The sequence below is a fragment of the Mixophyes fleayi genome, chromosome 3 (genome assembly GCF_038048845.1).
Source record: "Mixophyes fleayi isolate aMixFle1 chromosome 3, aMixFle1.hap1, whole genome shotgun sequence".
Taxonomy (NCBI): domain Eukaryota; kingdom Metazoa; phylum Chordata; class Amphibia; order Anura; family Limnodynastidae; genus Mixophyes; species Mixophyes fleayi.
This window is the reverse complement of record NC_134404.1, coordinates 293,763,645-293,785,658: the sequence shown is the minus strand read 5'-3', so window position 1 is coordinate 293,785,658 and position 22,014 is coordinate 293,763,645. Positions and strand designations below refer to the sequence as shown.

The 22,014-nt window shown below is 40.5% G+C and overlaps 1 protein-coding gene across 1 annotated transcript in view; it reads right to left on the bottom strand.

The window, feature by feature from the left end:
- The window catches only part of CFAP61 (cilia and flagella associated protein 61), a 228,483-nt gene continuing 206,469 nt past the window's right edge, over positions 1-22,014 (bottom strand). Inside the window, exons 26-27 of the mRNA XM_075203834.1 lie at positions 8,077-8,167; positions 1-570 (exon numbers count right to left, since the gene is read on the bottom strand). Of these exons, the coding sequence (XP_075059935.1) occupies positions 370-570; positions 8,077-8,167 (292 nt within the window). The 3' untranslated portion in view covers positions 1-369. The remainder of the gene's footprint in view (positions 571-8,076; positions 8,168-22,014) is intronic.

Below are 22,014 nucleotides of genomic sequence, written 5' to 3'. Positions count from 1 at the left end.
TTGTGTGAGTACAAATTAGCACTTGCACCTGTTCCTTTAATCACATACATTAAATGCATGCCTTAATAAGACCATGTACTATGTTTTATTCATTTCATTTTCATACAACTGCAATTCGAAGAAAATGGTTACTATAATCATTCACACACATTTGCAAATCTGTTAATTATAAATAATGTAAGAAGAAAAAAGGTAAATTCTATTTTTACTTAAAAGTTTTTGCTGTTTTTGGGTAGTGGAGAGTAGGCAGCGACTCCCCCTGCAGGGCAACATGTAGAATGCAGACTGTAGAGCATCACTGGTGATAAATCATTAATTTGGCCACTGTAGGTTGAGTGTAAAAAATCACATTTATTTTGTAGCAGAAAACTAAATAATCCCAGGCCTAGCGAACATGGACAAGTGGTTGCTGTTGTAATTAAGATAATTCATGATCCTCATCTCAATGTCCTTTTGGTATCCGTTTTGCTGAAGTATGCGCTTTAGATATTTTTGGGGATTTTCTGCAAGATTTAATTCATCACCTGTGACCTTATCGACTAGGTCTTTCATGGAAGGCTGGTCATTCACCTAGAAAAGAAAATTATGCAGTTATTAAAGAGTGGGGAAAAATCAACTAATATAATTCTATAAATCATAATCATGACTAGAAAGCATCCTAGCCAATGACATGACCTGTTGTACAGATATAAAGGATGGAACTGATTTGTGGTTGCTCTGAGTGAATAGTACTCACCGGCTGTCAGGATGTTTCTAATCTGACACAGTCAAAGGTATAACCTTGCACAAGAGCAGGAATTCACAGCAATCAATCACTCACTTACACTAAACCAGTAAAAGATAATTGCTGATTGGTTGCTATGGGTTTTTAGATTGTTCAAGCTCACAACTATCTAAAAGTTGAAGGAATATCTGCAACGGGTATGGCCCAAAACCAGCGCACTGTCTGGTAACCATCCAATCCAATTCAAATTATCACACATCACCACCACCACCATTTTTTTATATAGCGCCACTGATTCCGCAGCGCTGTACAGAGAACTCACTCACATCAGTCCCTGCCCCATTGGAGCTTACAGTCTAAATTCCCTAACATACACACAGACAGACAGACAGAGAGAGAGAGAGAAAGAGAGACTAGGGTCAATTTTAATAACCTACCAGTATGTTTTTGGAGTGTGGGAGGAAACCAAAACCCACGCAAACACAGGGAGAACATACAAACTCCACACAGATAAGGTCATGGTCGGGAATTGAACTCATGACCCCAGCGCTGTGAGGCAGAAGTGCTAACTACTTAGCTACCGTGCTGTCCATAATGATGGAAAGTTAACAGAAGATGACCACTAATGGCCTCTGTATGAAGTGACCATATAATTAGATGCTCAGGCTGGTAGGCAGTCGGACTGTGTATGGCCATTATTACAAATAAAATAAAAAAGTGTGTCAATCAATTTTAGACACAAACTTATAAAGAGTAACAAGAATTTGGTAAAATGGTGCTGAATACAGTATTTATATCATTGTATACAGAGAAATACTATGTACAGAACACTATTAGGGGTAAATTTATGAAGCTGCAGGTTTGAAAAAGTGGAGATGTTGCCTATAGCAACCAATCAGATTCTAGCTGTCATTTGTTTAGTACATTCTACAAAAGACAGCTAGGATCTGATTGGTCGCTTTAGGCAACATCTCCACTTTTTCAAACCGCAGCTTGATAAATTTACCCCTTAGACTTTGTAAAAGGTGATTATTGTAATGCCTGCAACATATTTTATTACATTGTACTTAATTTAAAGTGACTTGCACTGGGCTGTACCAAGAAGTGGTGGTCTCACATCATGTTGGTAATGCCTGGCAACATTTCTGGGTGATATTAATGATTTATGACAGGATTTCTGGTAGTGTTTCATGTAAAGCATTTCCTGCTAAAGCTTACAAAATACAAACTTTGTTAGTAACCATGTTTTCACACTCTTAACAAATGCTGACCTGAATCTCTGACAGGAAAACTGCACAGAAAAAGCCGGCACACGCCAGTGCTTGTTTGATTTGCAATAAAAAAAAACTTGTAAATGTAAATATATAAAGGCATGTATTTAAATAATATAGGCATGGGGTGAGAGTTTAGCAGCAATCAGAATATACTTAATTGAAAGTCAAAGCAGAGGATCAGGGACCGTGAGGTAGGAGAGAGATGGCTGTGTACAGCCCCGGGGCAATGTTTAACATATCTGAGATAAAAAAAAAAAAAAAAAAGTAAAAACATAATCTGCGTAGTTGAGGGAAGATGGGGGGGGAACAGGGATAGAAATTAAATTAATGTCCAAATGCATTAAGGTTTTTGACATAATACAGAAGGAAATGCTATTATTAAGAGAAAGGTCATTGATTTGAGGATGGATGGTGGAAAACTGAGGACAATGTGGATAGAGGACAGGGTGGATTCATTCACTGAATCCATAACACCTCTCCGGGAAGGTTACTCAGTCAATCTCTAATACAATATTAGGCAGTGTACAGAAAAGAGCAAGGATGATTCGGGATCTGTCGTTATATATTAGTGCAAACCGCATAAACTGTGGTTCAGATTTTTACATTGTGCTCTATTGTTTATTAAAACTGTGTAAAGTCAAATCATTTATTGTGTTGTGGACACTCAATACACTTCATGGAATTTTAGCAGATATTTTACCACAATACGTTTTTACTGTTGTGTTGAAGTACAATAAATGCAGCTGAATATAATTAAATCAACAGAGAGAGGTAAATGAATCAAATAAAAATGGGTAGAAAAATTGCATTAACATGTTTTCGGCTGACTAAAAACTGCATGCTATTAGAAGTGACTGCACTACGCAGCTTATTGTAAAGTTTATCATTTTCCGTTGAAATATAAATGGGAAGATGCGGTCATTTCTGAGGGAGAGAAACAAACTGTGATTCATCTTTGTCCTCGGGATAGCAAATGCTCAGTCCTGCATTACAAATGTGGAGATTTGGGATCACCGTCCCTCTAATAAAGGATGCTTGGCTGCTCTGTAAAAATGACTATGTCTCAGGGGAGGCGGCAAGCTGAACATCAGCATTTACTACGCAGAGGATGGTAATAGCTGGCATCAGACTTGGAGGCAGCTGGCTCAGGCAGCTTCACAGCAGGAGTTAAATGTGTTTGGTGGCTGTGGCTATCTGAGAGGATTAGCTGAGGTTCTTGTATTTGCACATGGGCACCTTCACTGCTACATTATCCAGTAGTAAGAAGAACATTCCTGCCCCATAATCACACGCTGTGCACAAAAGAACTGCACCTTTCAGTCACCTCCTAAACAACATGCTAATATATATTTGATATGGCTTGTCAAAATTAATTAAGCTTAATCTTTTTTAAGTTGTTAGTCATGTGCCATGAATAGAGATATATTGGAAAGGATGTCATGGTTGACAAGACAGTGATAAAGTGCGTAGGGTCAGTAGAGCTCCTGTGTTCATCTTTACTTACAAATCGTGTGGGTTACGTGACGATCTTGGACACATCAGTATATTTTGTCAGGATGGCTTTTACTTATTAATACCAAGTGCCACATTTATATCAAGTTGTCTACGCTTCCTATAGAGCTATTATATAACATAGGTGGGTCTGAGGGATGGGACACTGTTAGGGGTCCATCCACTATTGCAAGGACTTCTGGGAAAAATGGGAAAACAGCAACACAGCATAAAACGGTTAAAATATGCACCAAAATCCCCTTTACTACTTTAAACTTGGTAGTATATACTATATGAAGTATTTTCACTTTAAATATTCAACATTTCTAAGGTACATCTGCTAGATTCTGGAACAAATATAATAACATAATTTTACTATGGTCAACATAAACCTTCATACACTGCACTGATCCGTAATCTACTGCTGCTTCTGTTTAGGGGTCTGATGCAGATGACTGAATATGTAGTAAGGGACATGCACTCTGTCTTGAGCACTACCATTCCATTCAGCAGCAGAAACATGAAGTGCACCAGTTGTTTACACACAATGGATGGAAGCCAGGGGCATGCCTATAATGAGGCAATCTGTGCAGTATTGGAAGGAGCAAAAAAAAAATGTGAATTAATGTAGAAAATGCCAATGTTCTTGTTGAAAAAAAAATCAACTTTAATGGTATTTATTGTTGGTAAATCGAGCAATACTTAAAAAAAATGTAAATATTTGACTTTTCAAGTGTACACAACTCATATGCAAATGTTTATCTTAGCTTGTACACACGATCAGAAAGCGACAGAGCGGCTATGCACACCTCTGATGGCAGCCATTTTATGGCCTGACAGTATACATTCGCTTGCAGTAGAATTGCCTCAGTGAAGTCGCTAGTTCATAGTAAATTGATAGACTACATTCTCAATGAAGTGGTAAGCTGCACTGTCATGAATAATCAGTTTTTAATGAAGTGATGACTACATTCTCATGAATACAGATTAAGTCTACAAATATCTGCACTGTGTGTAGGCAAAGAGCACATTTTAAGTGCTCAATAAAAAAGAAAAATTGGATTTGTGTAAAAATGCCCAAATCTGGACTGAAAGGGTTCATATTCTTAATTGTTAGCATATATTTAATTACAATATGTCTCCCATACTAGTCAGTTATTTACCCACTGAATATTATATATTATATTAAGAAATGATTGCAGATAAATGATTAGCAGAATAATAAATAACATTTGTGAAAGATATTTAGGGCTAGATTAACTAAGCTGCGGGTTTGAAAAAGTGGGGATGTTGCCTATAGCAACCAATCAGATTCTAACTTTCATTTATTTAGTACCTTCTACAAAATGACAGCTAGAATCTGATTGGTTGCTATAGGCAACATCCCCACTTTTTCAAACCCGCAGCTTAGTAAATCTAGCCCTTAGTCTGTCTTTTATTATATCTCTTTATAAACAGCAACCAGTTTACATCCATTTATTGCTGCTAATTCCTGGTTACTTGGTGATATGTGAATACATGTCTCCACACCGCAGACCTCTCTACAACAGGTAGCAAAGGACGTACTCAGACAATAAATCATGATTTGTCTTAGCCGAAATCTGCCGGCAGTGTTTCCAATTGGCTCCAGTGACATATTTATGTTTTCACACTTGAAAACATTTGAGGAACCTTAATTGCTGCTAAAAGCCATACAGCTTTCCACTTAATGACATTTCCCAATTAGGAATCAGCACATGTAACACTATACTAATGATCCCTTCATTGTATTGTGATAAATGGTTGAAAAATTATTTAATGTTGGTATATTTTTATTGCATTTTTACTGTCCACTAAATCTAAAAAAATGTGTAATATAAAAAGGAGCTACTATTAACATTTACATTTCAGGAGCTCATCAGTACATACGGTATAAGCGCTGTGTGGGGGATTCCTGTCAATACTCGCATCGCAGTTGCCATCTTTTAGCAAATGTTTGCAAAAAATGTCTGATAACAGTGAACAATAGCTTGCACTCAGCTGTACAGCAAAAACATTTCGGACCTCATTTAGAGTCGGATGCAAAGTCCATTTAAGAAGTGTAGGAGTGGGAGAGTGCCACAGCTTGGTAGGGTATTACGAGTGGCAAGCAACCATATTTGCATCCCACTCTTAATACCCTATTGAGCTGCGAGCAGTTCCTGCAGCTAGCTAACGCTTGCGCCACCTAACTCCTGCCACACAGCTTTAGCCCTGTTCTGACGTGTGTTGCGTCTGCGCCTCACTGCGACTAGGATGTATTTACATGGTCACGCTTCACAATTCCACATTCCTCCCATTCTATCGTAGTGATCCGCAAGCTGTTGCAAGTGTTAATTGCGTCCAAGATGCAGGTGGATTTGGTGCTTGCTGCACATGCGTGGTAGTGTTTTTTTGTTGGATGTGCCTAAAACGGACTTTGCGTCCGACTCTAAATGAGGTCCTTCATGTTCTGTCATCATATGGCCAATTCTATACATATACTTGTAAATGCTATTAGTGACTCTTTTACAAAAGACAACTCATTTTAGGTATTTTGGCACCCTAGGTATTCAAGGCAATTATGGGGAGATTGAATTAGCTGTGATGCTCCTGAGAAAATCGCGGCTGCGTTTTTTTACCATTACTACGGTAAATTCTCAGCTGATTTTTCCTCGCCCCAATAAATGGTTCTTGTAAAAATCCCGCGGCTAATTGAATCTCCCCCTTAGTGATACTGTAACTGAAATCAGCAACAATAAAATGATTACACTGTTATATGTCACATACTTAAAATGGGGGGTGGGATAGAGGAAGAAGCCAATATGAATTCAGTCATGGAGGGGTTATAATGTTATATTGTAGTAAATGTAATATAATATTTACAAATCTAGGTGACATGTATAAGTATACAAATAGGGGTCAAATTCTTAGTTTCCATCTAAAGCTATTGTGACACTACATGTCAGTTTCTCTTATACGGCAACATTTTAAAAAGTGATATAACAAATACAACATGTCCAAATTGTCATAATTATTTTAATCAATTTGACTCATCTAAAATTGTAGATCCAACTGATCTCCTACTCCACAATAAAGTGGAACATTACCGTCCAGCTTCTAGATACCAAGGAGCACCTCAGGGCAGGTGGTAATTGGTATCCTGATGGTTGGGATACCGACACCAACTATACCTACAAAAAAACCCCAACAGTCAAATCACAACATAATTAAAATCTACATTTACCTTAACACTGACGGAGGACATTACCGAGAGAACTGCTATTCGACTGCTGCAAAATCCGAAGATGCTGGATGCCGGCGCTTCATTGTGACGTCACCGAAGACAGCAACATGTATATGCAAAGAGGTATGTTAATGTTAGGGTTTGAGTTAGGGTTAGGCTGCATGAAACGTTGAATAAATAAACCGCTGGCATTCAGCATCTTTGGATTGTGTAGCAGTCGCATACCACTTCGGTCGGTAATGTCCTCCGTCAGTGTTAAGGTAAGTGTATATTATAATTATGTTGTGATTTGACTGTTCAGATTTTTTTGTAGATATAGTTGGTGTCGGTATCCCAAGCATCGGGATACCGTACCCAAACCCCGAGACACTAACATAGCCCCACCTGGCCTAGCTACACAATCCCCAGTCTAGTTGAAGTAATAAGAGAGACTTATCAAGGCCAGTTCTGATCTGCAGGAACTCATTGTCGCTGCCGAAACAACACGTTTCTGGTCCTTAAGCTGGGTACAAACTACACGGTTTTCGTCCAAAAAACGGCTCAATCAGCCGATATACGACCGCTTGTTCAAAATTCGGGTCAGTGTGTGCAGTGACACGATGGTCGAAAGTCTGCCCAAATGGACGATTGTCGCCTCATTTGGTTGGTCGTACCGTTTAATATTTTCGTTCCAATCTCGTTTCCGCTGTGTAGTGTGTATAAACTTCCGACCGATCCACAACAGTGAGTACGAAATTACAGTCATTGCTCACGACAACATGGCTGTAAAAAGTCGCTAAAGGGACGTCCGCTCTTCCCTTTATCGTCCTAAACAAGGCTAGTGTGTATGCAGTCCATGGACCGAGAGATCGGAACATCGATCGCATGTAAAATCGCTCGGCATAAAAAGTTGGTGGAAAATTCTGTAGTGTGTACCCAGCTTTACTCTCGCAGCCAATATTACCTACCCATACCAACCCATGCCAAACATCAGCACAGTCATCATATCCATACCTGGGATAGGACCTGACTGGGAGCAGACATAGGGCAGTGGTAGATGGGGAAGTGATATTGGATATAAGATAACTTCAATATGGGGTATGTAGTTCAGCAGCAGTTGGAGCAGCACATGTTGTCACCTTTGCTGTGCAGCATGGGAACTTGGTACATAGCATTTCATGCAAGTACATTAATTAGTGCATTTAAAAAGTTCACCTCTACGTGTTCTTGAGCATCACAGTAACATCCATGTATAATTATGCTGCTCCCAGAATCCACCAGAAAGTGGCCCGTCTTACGAGCTGTGAAGTGCTAGAACAGAGCTACACCCATTAGAGGAAAGAAGATATTAGTGATTTTCTTACTTTCTTGGATGTTAGGATTTCACGCACTTCTTGCTGGAAATCAATAAAGCGATCATGATAGATGGCCATGCACCACGCTTCCATGAAGTAGCTGTTTTCAAAAGAAGAAGAAATTGAGTTATCCAGTGAACCTCTCATTAACAGCTAATAAAGTATTTACCTGATATTTCCCCCCCTCCCTTTTTTTTTTTGCTTTCATAATTTACAGCTCAGGGCCCATCAAGACCGTTTGTTCATAAAATGCCTCACCATAGCAGCATGGTCAATCAATTTTTTTAATGGATGTTCCTGATGTACAGCCAGCTCTAGTAATTACATTTAAAGTGGCTTAATTCAGAGCTGTGGCAAGACCCAGTGAAGAATCCTGATTTTATCAGAATTTAAAAGCCTGAAGACCTGTGAGGGACCATGTCTCCATTATCCGGTCTCATTTGAGAAAAGCAGATTGTAGGATTAACTGAACTGGTGCATAAACAAATTAAATTTGTGTAGACAATGACACAAATGTTGTTCAGCATTAAGGTCTGAGGATTAATACATGACAGAAAAACAGGCCATCATAGTGTTGTAATACAGCGACTGGATTGCAACCCTAATTTCCAACTTTCTTGTTTTGGACTGGCAAACCTGTTTCTAAGCATTATAATTCATTTACAAACATGTATGGCTTTAGTTCCATAACTGTAAGTCTTGTCTATTGGTCATGCAGACAATTACACTGCTGCAGTCTCTCAATGGATTATTAACAAAATGTCATTGGCAAATACAGAACACAGGAAAATACTTTATTCATTTCCAGCTTCTATTCTAAATTAAGGGCATTTTTTTTGCTAATGTGTCTTGTATTATAACATGTTAATTGTACAATTATAAATAAATATCTTTTTTGTCTATTGCATAATGTAAAGTGCTTTATAATTGCTCCAACAAAGCATTCTTTACTTAACCCCTTCAGTGTTAAGGAGAACTGTGACTACTCAAACTCTTTAAGACCGCAAAGAAACATTGCTAAGCTTTGTATCCTACATAGAAGAGAGCCAGCAGCAATGAGCTACCTTGTTGGAGGTAAACAGTTAATCAAGCTATCTGCTCACTTTAGCCTTTAGTACGTTTCCATTTATTGTGCTAATGTAATATAACTGAATCATTCCCCGTCTCATGATTGGTTGTGGCTTCCTTTTATTTGCATTTCAAGTATATTAATATAGATAGAAGAAATCACAGGGGCAAACATAGTATTTTAATGGGTCCTTCTAAACCCTTACTTTTTGTCAAATGCTGCATGACAATTTTTAAATATTGATACTAAATATATAATATACAAATACGTACAGTATATATGAATCTGGTCTAGTATAGACTCTAAGCTAAATTATACAGTAAGAATATGGTGTGAATGGATTCTGATCAGGATCTTATGGTCATAACTGGTACTGCAATGTTTAGTGTGTTTGACTATACCTCTCAACTGTCCCGATTTAGGTAGAACAGCCCCGAATTGAGGCCACTGTCTCGACATCCAGATTGGGACAGCTCTGTTCCACAGGTAAGGAAGTTGTAAGGTGACGTGTAAATCTATGCACAGTTCTATACACAGGGGCACCTAGAGGGTGTAGAGCAGGTACAAATTACCGGGACCCGGTACCCCGGTACAAATTACCAGGACCCCACAACCCAAGTCCAGTGAGCTGGACTGGGGTTGTGGAGGGTGTTATGATGTGTCTGCTGGGGGGTGTTATGATGTGTCTGCTGGGGGGTGTTATGATGTGTCTGCTGGGGGGTGTTATGATGTGTCTGCTGGGGGGTGTTATGATGTGTCTGCTGGGGGGTGTTATGATGTTTCTGCTGGAGGTGTTATGATGTGTCTGCTGCCAGAAAGTTGCTGTAGCGGGGCCCCAAGTTCCTTGCGACGGCCCTGTCTACACACCTATGCATGCAGGCTGCAAATGCTCTTCCCTGATGTCAGGAAGGTAATTGTGGGTTTGATGTGCTACAAGCAGTGGCATATCTATAGTGGGTGCAGGGTGTGTAGTCAGGCCCGGTGCTCCCATTAGGCAAGGTTAGGCAATTGCCTAGGGCGCCGGGCTCTGGAGGGCACCACAGATTAAAAATTTCTTTAAAACTGTGCGGCGACCGCTGACCATACCTTTCACGGCCGCCGCACAGCTTCAGATACATCCACAGGGAGGGGGGGAAGGACTATTGCTCCCCACCTCCACCTCTCTGCTCTGTCTCCTCCCCTCCACTCACTGACTGACTGTCGGGCGTGACATCATCATCACGGCCCGACAGTGTCAGTGAGTGGAGGGGAGCAGACGGAGCAGAGAGGAGGCAAGTTAAGGTAAGAAAAGACGCACATTTTCAAAATCGGCGCCCCCACCCTGCACACTATTTTTGTAAGTGTGCAGGGTGAGGGCGCCGATTTTGAAAACGTGCCTAGGGCGCCACGGACCCTAGCACCGGCCCTGTGTGTAGTGTACACGGGCCCTGTACCAGCCCCCTTACTACTGAGCCCATGGGGTGGGACTGTCACCATCTGATGACTTTCTTACAGCTACAGTCATGGCCAAAAGTTTTGAATGACACAAGTTTTGGGGTTTCACAAAGTTTGCTGCTTCAGTGTTTTTAGACCTTTTTGTCAGATGTTGCTATGGTATACTGAAGTAAAATTACAAGCATTTCATAAGTGTCAAAGGCTTTTATTGGCAATTACATTAAGTTTATGCAAAGAGTCAATATTTGCAGTGTTGACCCTTCTTTTTGAAGACCTCTGCAATTCGCCCTGTCATGCTGTCAATCAACTTCTGGGCCACATACTGACTGATGGCCGCCCATTCTTGCCTAATCAATGCTTGGAGTTTGTCAGAATTTGTGGGTTTCTGTTTGTCCACCCACCTCTTGAGGATTGACCACAAGTTCTCTATGGGATTAAGGTCTGGGGAGTTTCCTGACCATGACCAAATTTTGATGTTTTGATCACTGAGCCACTTAGTTTTCACTTTTGCCTTATGGAAAGGTGCTCCATCATGCTGGAAAAGGCATTGTTCGTCACCAAACTGTTCTTGGATGGTTGGGAAAAGTTGCTCTTGGAGGATGTTTTAGTACCATTCTTTATACATGGCTGTGTTCTTAGGCAAAATTGTGAGTGAGTCCACTCCCTTGGCTGAAAAGCAGCCCTACACATGAATGGTCTCAGAATGCTTACTGTTGGCATGACACAGGACTGATGGTAGCATTCACCTTTCCTTCTCTGGACAAGCATTTTTCCAGATGCCCCAAATGATCTGAAATTCATCAGAGAAAATGACTTTACCCCAGTCCTCAGCAGTCCAATCCCTGTACCTTTTGCAGAATATCAGTCTGTTCCTGATGTTTTACCTGGAGAGAAGTGGCTTCTTTGTTGGCCTTCTTGACACCAGGCCATCCTCCAAAAGTCTTTGCCTCACTGTGCGTGCATAGGCACTTACACCTGCCTGCTGCCATTCCTAACACAGCTGAATCAACTTTAGGAGACGGTCCTGGCGCTTGCTGGATGTTTTTGGGTGCCCTGAAGCCTTCATCACAACTATTGAACCTCTCTCCTTGAAGTTCTTGATGAACTTGATAAATGGTTGATTTAGGTGCAATCTTACTAGCAGCAATATCCTTGCCTGTGAAGCCCTTTTTCTGCAGTGCAATGATGACTGCACGTGTTTCCTTGCAGATAACAATGGTTAACAGAGGAAGTACAATGATTTCAAACACCACCCTCCTTTTAAAGCTTACAGTTTGTTATTCTAACTCAGTCAGCATGACAGAGTGATCTCTAGCCTTGTCCTCATCAACACTCTCACCTGTGTTAACGAGAGAATCACTCACTGACCTGATGTCAGCTGGTCCTTTTGTGGCTGAAATGCAGTGGAAATGTTGTTTTTGGAAAAAAGTTAATTGTCATGGCAAAGAGGGACTTTGAAATTAATTGCAATTCATCTGATCACTCTTCAGAACATGCAAATTGCCATCATAAAAACTGAGGCAGCAGACTTTGCGAAAAATAATATTTGTGTCATTCTCAAAACTTTTGGCCATGACTGTAGACCCCCATGTGATGGGGTGGTAAGTCTACCAACACCGCCTCACGGTGTACAGGCGACAGATGAGCAAGATGCAGCTATCTAGCTGTCTAACTACATTTCACAGAATCTCCGGCCACACTAGGTGGTGCAGGTTCTTAGGAAGTGTAGCTGAAGAAATGCTGGGAAGCCGCAGGATGTCGTAGCCCTGTCTGCCGGGTTGTACTCATGTAAAACAACATAGAAAAACAGTTATTTATTTCTGCATCCGACATCGGGGGGGTCTTTATCCTCCTGTATCAGGATTCATTCCACAGAGGCCAAGTAGTGAGGTGTCTTCAGCAGAGATTTCCGTCTCTATTGTAACAGACACTGGACGATGAAAAAAAACATATTCTTATAGGGGGAGGATAATTTTTGCATTTACATGAGATGCTTCTTAAACCATACTGCACATTTTACAGACGCAGAGAGCATGAGAATAGAAGCTACAGCTGGCTAGTATGACATTCATGTATAAATGAGAGACATTACTAAAATATACAATTTAATAACCAGCAGGACACCCCATAATGGTCCTTTCACTATGACTCTGAGATGAAAGATGGCAGCTCAGTCATACTTGCCAACTCTCCCGGAATGACTCACGGGAGAGTGTGGCAATATCCCGGATCTGCCCACTTCACTAGGAAGGGCCCACTTCCTAGCGAAGTGGGCAGAATTATGTCCCAAACGCCACGATTCCCGGTGAATCTCGGAGTTTGGCTCCGCCCCCCCCCCCCCGCTGTCAAATGACGCGTTTGCGTCATTACCTCATGGGGCGGATCCAAAAATGACACGCATTTGTGAGCCCCGCCCCCCGTCACACCCACCTCCCCCGCAGTCTACGGAAATCAAAGAATACAAAGTTGATAAGTATGAGCTCAGTGTTGAGCTGTTATGGGGACCTGCCAGTTGGCTGGGGCTGTATCGGGCTGTAGACTAGCTGTAGCTCTCTATCTGGCTGGCATGCTGAGACTTGTAGTTCCACAACAGCAGGACAGCCCCAGTTACTTATATCTGTAATCTACAGTGATACACTAGGGTATATATAAAGATTCATATGGTAGTGTCGAATGATTTCATACAAGTTGATTAATTAAAGGGAAGATTAACGTGTTTACTGTAATGTTATGGTGTCTGTCTGAATGAAGGAAACAAGGGGAACTATGGAGAATGCTAATCTACATAATACCCTTCCTCAGGGGAGGGGCAAGCACTGTTCTTGCACACAGGCCCACTTAGTTATATATATATATATAAAGAGAGAGAGAGAGGGAGAGGGAGAGAGAGAAGGAGAGAGAGAGAGAGAGAGAGAGAGGGGAGAGAGAGAGAGAGAGGGAGAGAGAGAGAGAGAGAGAGAGAGAGAGAGAGAGAGAGAGAGAGAGAGAGAGAGAGAGAGAGAGAGAGAGAATGGAGGACCCTAAACACACTCACTTTATACTTATATATTATTCAATAAAAGATAATTTTATGCTTTGAAAACTTCACTTATGTTTCATTTACAACTAAGCAGATTGTAGTAATGGAGACAGGGAGCTAAAAACCCTAAAAGCCCTTTAGTGGGAATAATATTATAATAATACAGTTTTTTAATTAAAAACATCAATGTTAAAAAGAATAACAAATAGATTTCTGTTTGCATTCTGTTACTTTATACAATGCAAAACACTGCTTAATATTTTAAGCTGCAGCACAATATATTTTATACCTTAGTAGTGCAAGATAAGTTAATAAGTTAATTCTAAATAGCTAAATTGAATAATGTGCATTGCTTCAGGCTTTTAATTTGTACAGAAGAAATTTTTAATATTGTTTTGTTTGTTTCCAGACCTGAAACTAATTTTCTTTTATCCTGAGCAAACTTGAAACATCAGCAAGCAGACATCTGTATTTAAAGTTGTAATAAAGTATCTATCTATCTATCTATCTATCTATCTCTCTATATATCTATCTATCGATATGCAGCATGCTCCCTTGTTAAATAAAGGAACGGGGGCATTTAACAATACATAGATAGAGTATATTCCAGATTCAGGTGGTGTCTGATCACACATGTAAATTTATATACTCTAGCTGGTCCCCAAGCCTTAATTCCAACACTCATATCTCATATCAATGATGCCTATTAATGTTGAATCAGTTACAATTTGCAATGTAACTCTTCCTCAAAGCCTACCAACCATCTACTTAACCCCCATCTCCTCCCTTTAGCTCGTCCTCCCGTCTCTCCTCTTGCCTCAACTGGCTCCTCTTGTGCCTGGTCTGTTTACCCTCCCTTAGGATGTAAGCTCGTATGAGCAGGGCCCCCTCCCCTCCCGTCTCCATACCTGTTCTTCCGCTCCGTCTTTACTGCATATGACTGGCCGGAGTTTCTGAAGTATTGGTACTTTTTGTTCATTGTTCTGTATGGTTTCACCCTGTATAGTCTACTGTTAGTACTGTGTGCGGCGCTGCGGATACCTTGTGGCGCCTAACAAATAAATGATAATAATAATAATAATAATGGTTCCAAATAGACATCCAGGAAAAGAATGAAGAATATTGCACTCTCCAACGCAGTCTATAGATTTTTTTCTCCTCTAGTTCCTCTGTAAATTATACTGCTGGGGACTAACAATCCATCCATGGTCGATCGGTTGCCGTTTAGCTGATACAGAACAGGTAGTTGTGGTAAAAAGGACAGGTGCGCTGTCAATTAACATGCAACTTAGCTTCAATTACATCTGTACAAGTAATTTAATTTGGTATACAATCCCACTTAGCAGAATGGGACAAAATCAGAGCAGAGACGGGGTCCAGTTTCCTTGTCTTTTATATTCCTCAATCTCTATATCCACTAATCTATTTTCTAGCTTTTCTATTTTTTTATTTTTTTTAGAAAATAAATGCTGCTGTACAGCGCACTAATAGTTGGCAACTAGGCATCTGCGATAGCAAAAATTTTCAGTTAATGAAAACATGTCAACTATTGCAGATGTGAAATATGAATCAAATTCCAAGGTTTATGTCACTGTATTCTCAATATTTTGTAGGTCAGAGTTAAGTGGTGCTTGATTCAAAAGTACCTCATTGTAACCTCATATTAAAATACAGAGATATAAAAGGTGATTTACTAACTTCAAAATTTGCAATTTCAACATTTAATGATTTCACATAAAATACTTACTGTCTTACTGTAAATTAATGTTGAGAGTGTTTATTACATTTGTCACTTTTAAGTGTTTGAATGTTTTTATTAAATTGTTCAAAATGTGCCAAGAAATACATTTTTGATAATAAATTGCATTTGACAGGCCGTCTCCACGTCGTCAGAGGACATTTAAAAAAAAAAAAAAGCTCTGTGATCCCCCTACCCCAATACAGAGGGGGCCCATCTTACATCTCGTCTAAACAATTACATTTTGCAAAATAATATATTGTGGCTTTAGCATGTGTGTGGGCATAACTAGACACATATGTGCAGCTAAACTGCACTCTACAATGATCAGACTGATGGAAGTATTGTACCCAAGCAGATGTTAACATCTTCACATGTACAATATATATAGGTTGATTAAAATTGGGTTCATTTGCCCCAAAGGAGGACATATGTATATACATACATATATATATATATATATATATATATATATATATATATATATATATAAATGTTTTATCCTATCATAATATTATAATATAATATTATCCTATTATAATATCCTTTATTTGCCCAAAATATGTATCACTAGGGCAGCAATACGAAGCTGCCCCAACTATACTGCCCTGGAGCTTCATCTATCTAGTCTCTGCAGATGTGTATACGTGAGGCAGCTAGCCGGGGATCGCACATACACAGTGGAACTGAAGGCCAGGATTTGGATTTTCAGCTACACTGATATATAAAAAAAAATAAAAAAAGAGATTAAAATAAATGAAAAAGTAAGTCAAAAGAAAATGAAAAAAATATTTTCATCTGTTTTAGCCATCCTGTTATCTGGCGATGACAGAACAGGTATTATGTTGCTACAAGTTCACAAAAGCTGTGTTCCCAAACTTGACATTTCATTTACTGTTGCTAAATTAATTAAATCATTTTTAAGAACGCTGTTGTAACCAATGAGTTAATGCAGTCCAGGTAACTGCAGTAGAAAATTAAGTGGGAAGTGAAGCACTTTGTAATGAATGAAATGTGCCATGTTGGAGGGTTTTATAGACAAAGGGCAGCACAATGGCACAGTGGGGTTAGCACTGCTGTGTCACAGGGCTGGGGTCATTCATTGGTTTAATTCCTGGCATGGCCCTATCTGTGTGGAGTTTGCATGTCCTCCTCAGGTTTCTTCCCCCACGGTCCAAAATACTCATATATTAATTGGCTTCTGACAAATATGGCTGTGTGTGTGTGAGTGTGTGTGAGTGTGTGAATGAGTGAGTGAGTGAGTGTGTGTGTGTGTGTGTGTGTGTGTGAGAGTGAGTGATTGAGTATGTGTGTGAGAGTGAGTGAGTGTGTGTGAGAGAGAGAGTGTGTGTGTGTGTGTGTGTGTGTGTGTGTGTGTGTGTGTGTGTGTGTGTGTGTGAATGTTTGAGTGTGAGTATGTGTGAGTGTGTGAGTGTGTTTCAGGAATTAACGTGAATGATTCTATAAAATAGCTGAGCGTGCCCAAGATGGCCGCCTTGCTCTCTGCAGCAACATAAAGTGCTTTCAGTTCTATTGGGGGAAAGGCCACCTAGAAATAAAGAATTATTTTTCCTTTAAAAACTTTTTGTTTTCTGTCACAAATTCCGTTCAATTCAGTACAAACAATTGTTTGAAAGAATTAAAAATAATTACACAACAAACCAGCTTAGGTGTTAAGTGACATGTTAGGACAACTGGAAGAAATAAAAGTGATGCAGGCAGTTTAAAAGGCAAGAACAACAAGATAGGAGCTTTCATTTGAGGTAATTGCAAGGACGATAGACAGAATGAAAGCTGACACCTTCTGCTTTGTGAGAGATGCGGGGCAGTGGACAGGGCCAGAGCTGCTGATAAGGCCAGCACAGTTACCATGACTCCAGCATGGAGCCGCTTTATGTAACATCCAGTTAAAGGCTGAAATAAAACTTAATGCCAGAAACCAAACAAGAATTCCAAAGGGCAGCAGATACGGTCTAACGTCTATTCGATTAAGGAGCAGGGATAGAGTAACATTAAGTAATTAGAATAAACATGGAAGGGAGACGAAACTAAATAAACGGATGTTGGAGGAACAGGTGTTTGTGAAAATATCGACAATGTGATGCCGAATGACACAGTAGAAAATCATAACAAGATAAAAAGAAAGATATGGCCCCATGCTCAGGAATGGAAATTACCCATAAATACTGTTTTGTAATTTCTTCCTCCAAAGCCAGACAGTAAATACATTATTTCTTTGAAGATTGTTGCTGAATAATAGAATTGTAGTATAAATTCATACATTAGACTAAGGGCTAGATTTACTAAGCTGCGGGTTTGAAAATGTGGGGATGTTGCCTATAGCAACCAATCAGATTCTAGCTTTCATTTATTTAGTACTTTCTAAAAAATGACAGCTAGAATCTGATTGGTTGCTATAGGCAACATCCCCACTTTTTCAAACCCGCAGCTTAGTAAATCTAGCCCTAAGAGTAGTTATGTGTATAAAAATATTTTACCACAGACGTACAGCACATAATATCGCTGTGCTCTGTGATTCAGACTTTCACACCTCTTGAGGAACTAAATTAGATCAATGGGAATGTACTTTTTATGGCTGAATACTTTTTGTTTACTTTTTTTCTTAGTAATCTGTAAACATGGTATATTTTTTCTTCTCAAAATAATAGTAGCTTTGCCAAAACATGAACACATATTTACAGTTATATGTGTATTTGATGAAAACCTGGTACATAACTGTGTACTATTTATACTTCTAAATACAGCTAACTTCTAATTCTCAAAATAAAACCCAGAATTATTATAATACCACAAATAAGAAATCACTGCTTAACAAATAATATACTGGTAACTAATGAAATAAAAGAAAGATAAATGTAAATATACACAGTATATAATACTTGCCTGCTCTCTCTGAATGTCTGGGAGACTCCCCGACTTTCGAGTAGTTCTCCCGGACCCCAGAGGCGCAGACCTTCCTCCCGGATCCTGCCCACTTCACTGGGGAATTGCATCAATCGTGGCGTTTTGCACCTGCAGTGTGATGACGCAATCACCGTGACAGGTGGTAGTAAAAATGGCGCAATTTGCGAAATATACCGCAAGTAAGCATGATATTAGAAGAATATTAAGGGTTTCGCTGGGCCTACAAACCAGCTAAGGAAAATAAAGAGAGATTTGTACATTAGTCTAAAGTAAGGGAAAATGGCTGTTGTCTTATTCAGCAAGTGGGATTGAATTCAGAGTGAAGTGCCCATGGTCCTAGACTATTAAAAGCATGGCTGGAGGCTGATTGACACCGACAAGGGAGCCCAGACCAGCTCGCTTATACTTCCATGCACAGCAGCCCATTTGGCACATGTCAGTGCTGCTATGTTACCAATCCAGGATTGAGTTTATCCTTCCACACAAAAGCGGTCAATTAATACCTATCCAGCTCAGTTACCCAATGTTTCCTCTGCTATGACTAAAGGAGGAGACCTCAGTGGTTTTGAGAGAGAGGGGAGATTGTTGGAACAATTTTGACAGGAACTACAGTACCGAAAACTGATCAACTTGCCGATGTTTCACAACACACAGTGTCTAAGATTAATTCTGAAATACCATCTACAACGGGGAACTGTGGACAAAAGAGATTCTGGAGACAACTGACCTGCAACTTAGTTTGTCATCTTGCATGTATGGACAATACTGCTGCTTTTTCATGTAGCACACAATTACTTGATAGTTTTATTTTTACACTGAAATTTAAAGTTGATCTAGAACATGCCCTACCCTAACTATAAATCTGTCCCCACATTTTAAAATTTACCTCCCCCTCCAATGCAACATGGTTTTGCCAAGGTGCAAAGTTACTCCTTTTTTTGCTTTGCTCTCCTTAATGATTCAGAGCCTATGTATTTATTTTGCCAGCAGCCCTACTTGCTTGGGAGACATATGCTGTTTATGAACTATGCTATTTCCAGAACTAGCTGCCACCAGCCCAACAACGGGAGAGCTGTGGGGTACAGAGTATCTTGGTCGGCATCTGTGGTACCTCACAGCTCTCCTGCTCTGTGGGGTGAAAAAAGCCTTCACTAGAGAGAGCAATTGGTCACTGAACAAAACGATCTCTCCTGCATTCGACACCACAATCTTCCTGCACCAATCTAAAGGAGTCTCACATCACAACTCTGTGCTGTTCTTAACGTTAAAGGTTTCTCATTGGCTGCCAGCACACCCCGTTTCAAACATACCTACACAAGGGAGTTGTATGAACTGAAATATGCTGTTAACATACTAATTCTCTGATTGGCTACAGGTTGTTGTTGACTGTCCGCTTCACCTGCAGCTCCTCAAGTCATCCCCAACTTACCCCCATCCTTAGAATAATAAGAACTACGAAATCCCACTGTCATGGCATCATAGAGACTGAAAAATGTCATGAAACATACAAAAGAGCGTCATGCACACATATGTCCTTGCCACCTGGTTTCACACCTATATATCCTACCTAAAATATCCTTTTGGACTTTTCTCAATCATCACACAAGAACACTCAGCATATTATTGTATATGGTGTAGTTATGTAATGTCATTCTCTCTGATTAGAGTCATTTTGATTGCATTATGTTATCTTGAAAATGTCTGCTATTTGTTACCTCCCAAGTTGCGGTGATATGTGCTCTTCTCTGGATGATGGGCTTTAATACTCCCTGGTACAGCTTTTGGACACTATTTCATTTCTACATCTCTTCATAAGAGATCATTTATGTGCAACCCATAGTGAAGACATTTTGCCTCCTGTAATCTTAGTACTAGAGATGTTTATGGCATTTATTTGAAAATAGCATTTCCACATAGACTAATGTTCAGTGATGTACAAATTACAGTCCTTGACCTTTACAGAAACATCACAAACTCCTAACGATGTTGTGAAGATACCGGGTTTATCTGGCCCAGTGCTACCCAGTACCTTCTAGGATTCGTATGGTCACTCAGGCAAAATGCAGTTATAAAAATACAACAGTATATTTATTGTTATACAAACAACACTAGAATATTATATACACACAGTAAATAAATGCCAGTCAGATTTACCACATCATCTGTCCCTTACCCCAATAACTTAAGGAGATATAGTCACCTGCTGTCCAGACTTCATGACCCATGGATCCCTCTCAGCTGCATATATAGACTTGAGTTAGAAAACGACAATTCAAAACTCCATCTTGCACCTTCCTGAATGAAATCCAAGCATGAGCACCCCTCCCCCCTGGAGTTGTTCCTTATATATCACAGGTCTAATTTCCACAGTCTTTCCCCTCCCTGGGCAAACCCCTGCGTCTATTCTACTTAACCATTGGTCAGTGCTGGACTAAAGGGGGGGGGGGGGTTGGACAGGGGAGTGAAGATGAGCTGTCCTTTCAGAGAACCTCCCCTGTTAGATGGCCTGTCTTGACTAGCCTGGTGAGAACAATGGACACTAATTAGTTTTCCTACTCAGGCACATGGCAACCTGATCCCTACCCATAATCCCCCTGGCTTTACTTTAAATACAATGAATAGCAACCTTACTTCAAGTTATCAATATACAATAAACAATATACATATGTACACTGAACTACAATGTCCCCTTAGCCACATGTTATTGGACAATGCAGTTATAGTCTGGTGAGCTGGGGAAACAAAAGAAGGCTATAAAAAGTATTTGCTATAATTCACATATCACACTCGTTTTGTCACATTCCTCCCCTACTTTTTTTAGCCCTTGTTTCCCAGTAGCTCCCTAGCCCCAAGTAATCATTTCTTACAAGTCCAAAGTTTCTGGCCTGCTGTGGTTTCTCCTGGGTCTGATGGTAAGGTAGATAGCAGTACACAGTTCCTCTTTCTCCCACCAGGGTCCCATGGCTGCAGGGATATCTTCCCACCCAGCTGGAGTGGGGGTTTATGCTGTCCTGTGTCATAAGATGAGTCAACAATAAAACTGGGCCACTCCGGTGCACACATCCATGGTAGGAGAGTTGTAGTCCACCATCCCTTGGGTGCCTTGTCCACCCTTAATTGCCCAACTGAAAATAGTCCCTTGGCCTGTCCTTTGTTTCTGGAGGCCATGCTCCCCTCCCCCACATATCCGAGGGAAAACTGCCAAGTGGCAGGAAAACTTTCTGGCACCTTGTCCGTTTGTTTCTGGCAAAGATCCAATCCCCCCTCCCCCAAACACTCAAGAGACAACTGCCCAGTGGCAGGCAAGCGTGGGGGCTCCATTAATTCTTTGCTTATGGGGAATCCTCTGTCCCCCTCCCAAACCACATGTGGGTGCCCCTGTAAGTATGTTGGTGTGCATCTCCCCTCCCCTGCTACCACATCCAACTGTTGCACTACTTCCCTCTCCTCTGGCGCATCGGGGTAGTGTGAATCCTCATTGGACACAGACTTGTCCTCCTGGCAGCAAAACAAAGTGGATGGTCCAGTGCAGGCCTCTGGTATTGGGTCCTGGATTCCCAGATTTGGAGCTGGAGTGCGATGCATCAAAGCTGGTGGGGCTGGTGAATCTTGCTGTACTGGTGCCCTCTCAGACACCCACTCAGTCAACATCTCCTCATCTGCCAGTTCTGCATAGGGGAAGGCATAAGTGTAATTTTCCCAGGGCCCCATGGTAGTGGCCTCTGACATGACAATTCCTTTATCCTCTCCCATTAATTCTGT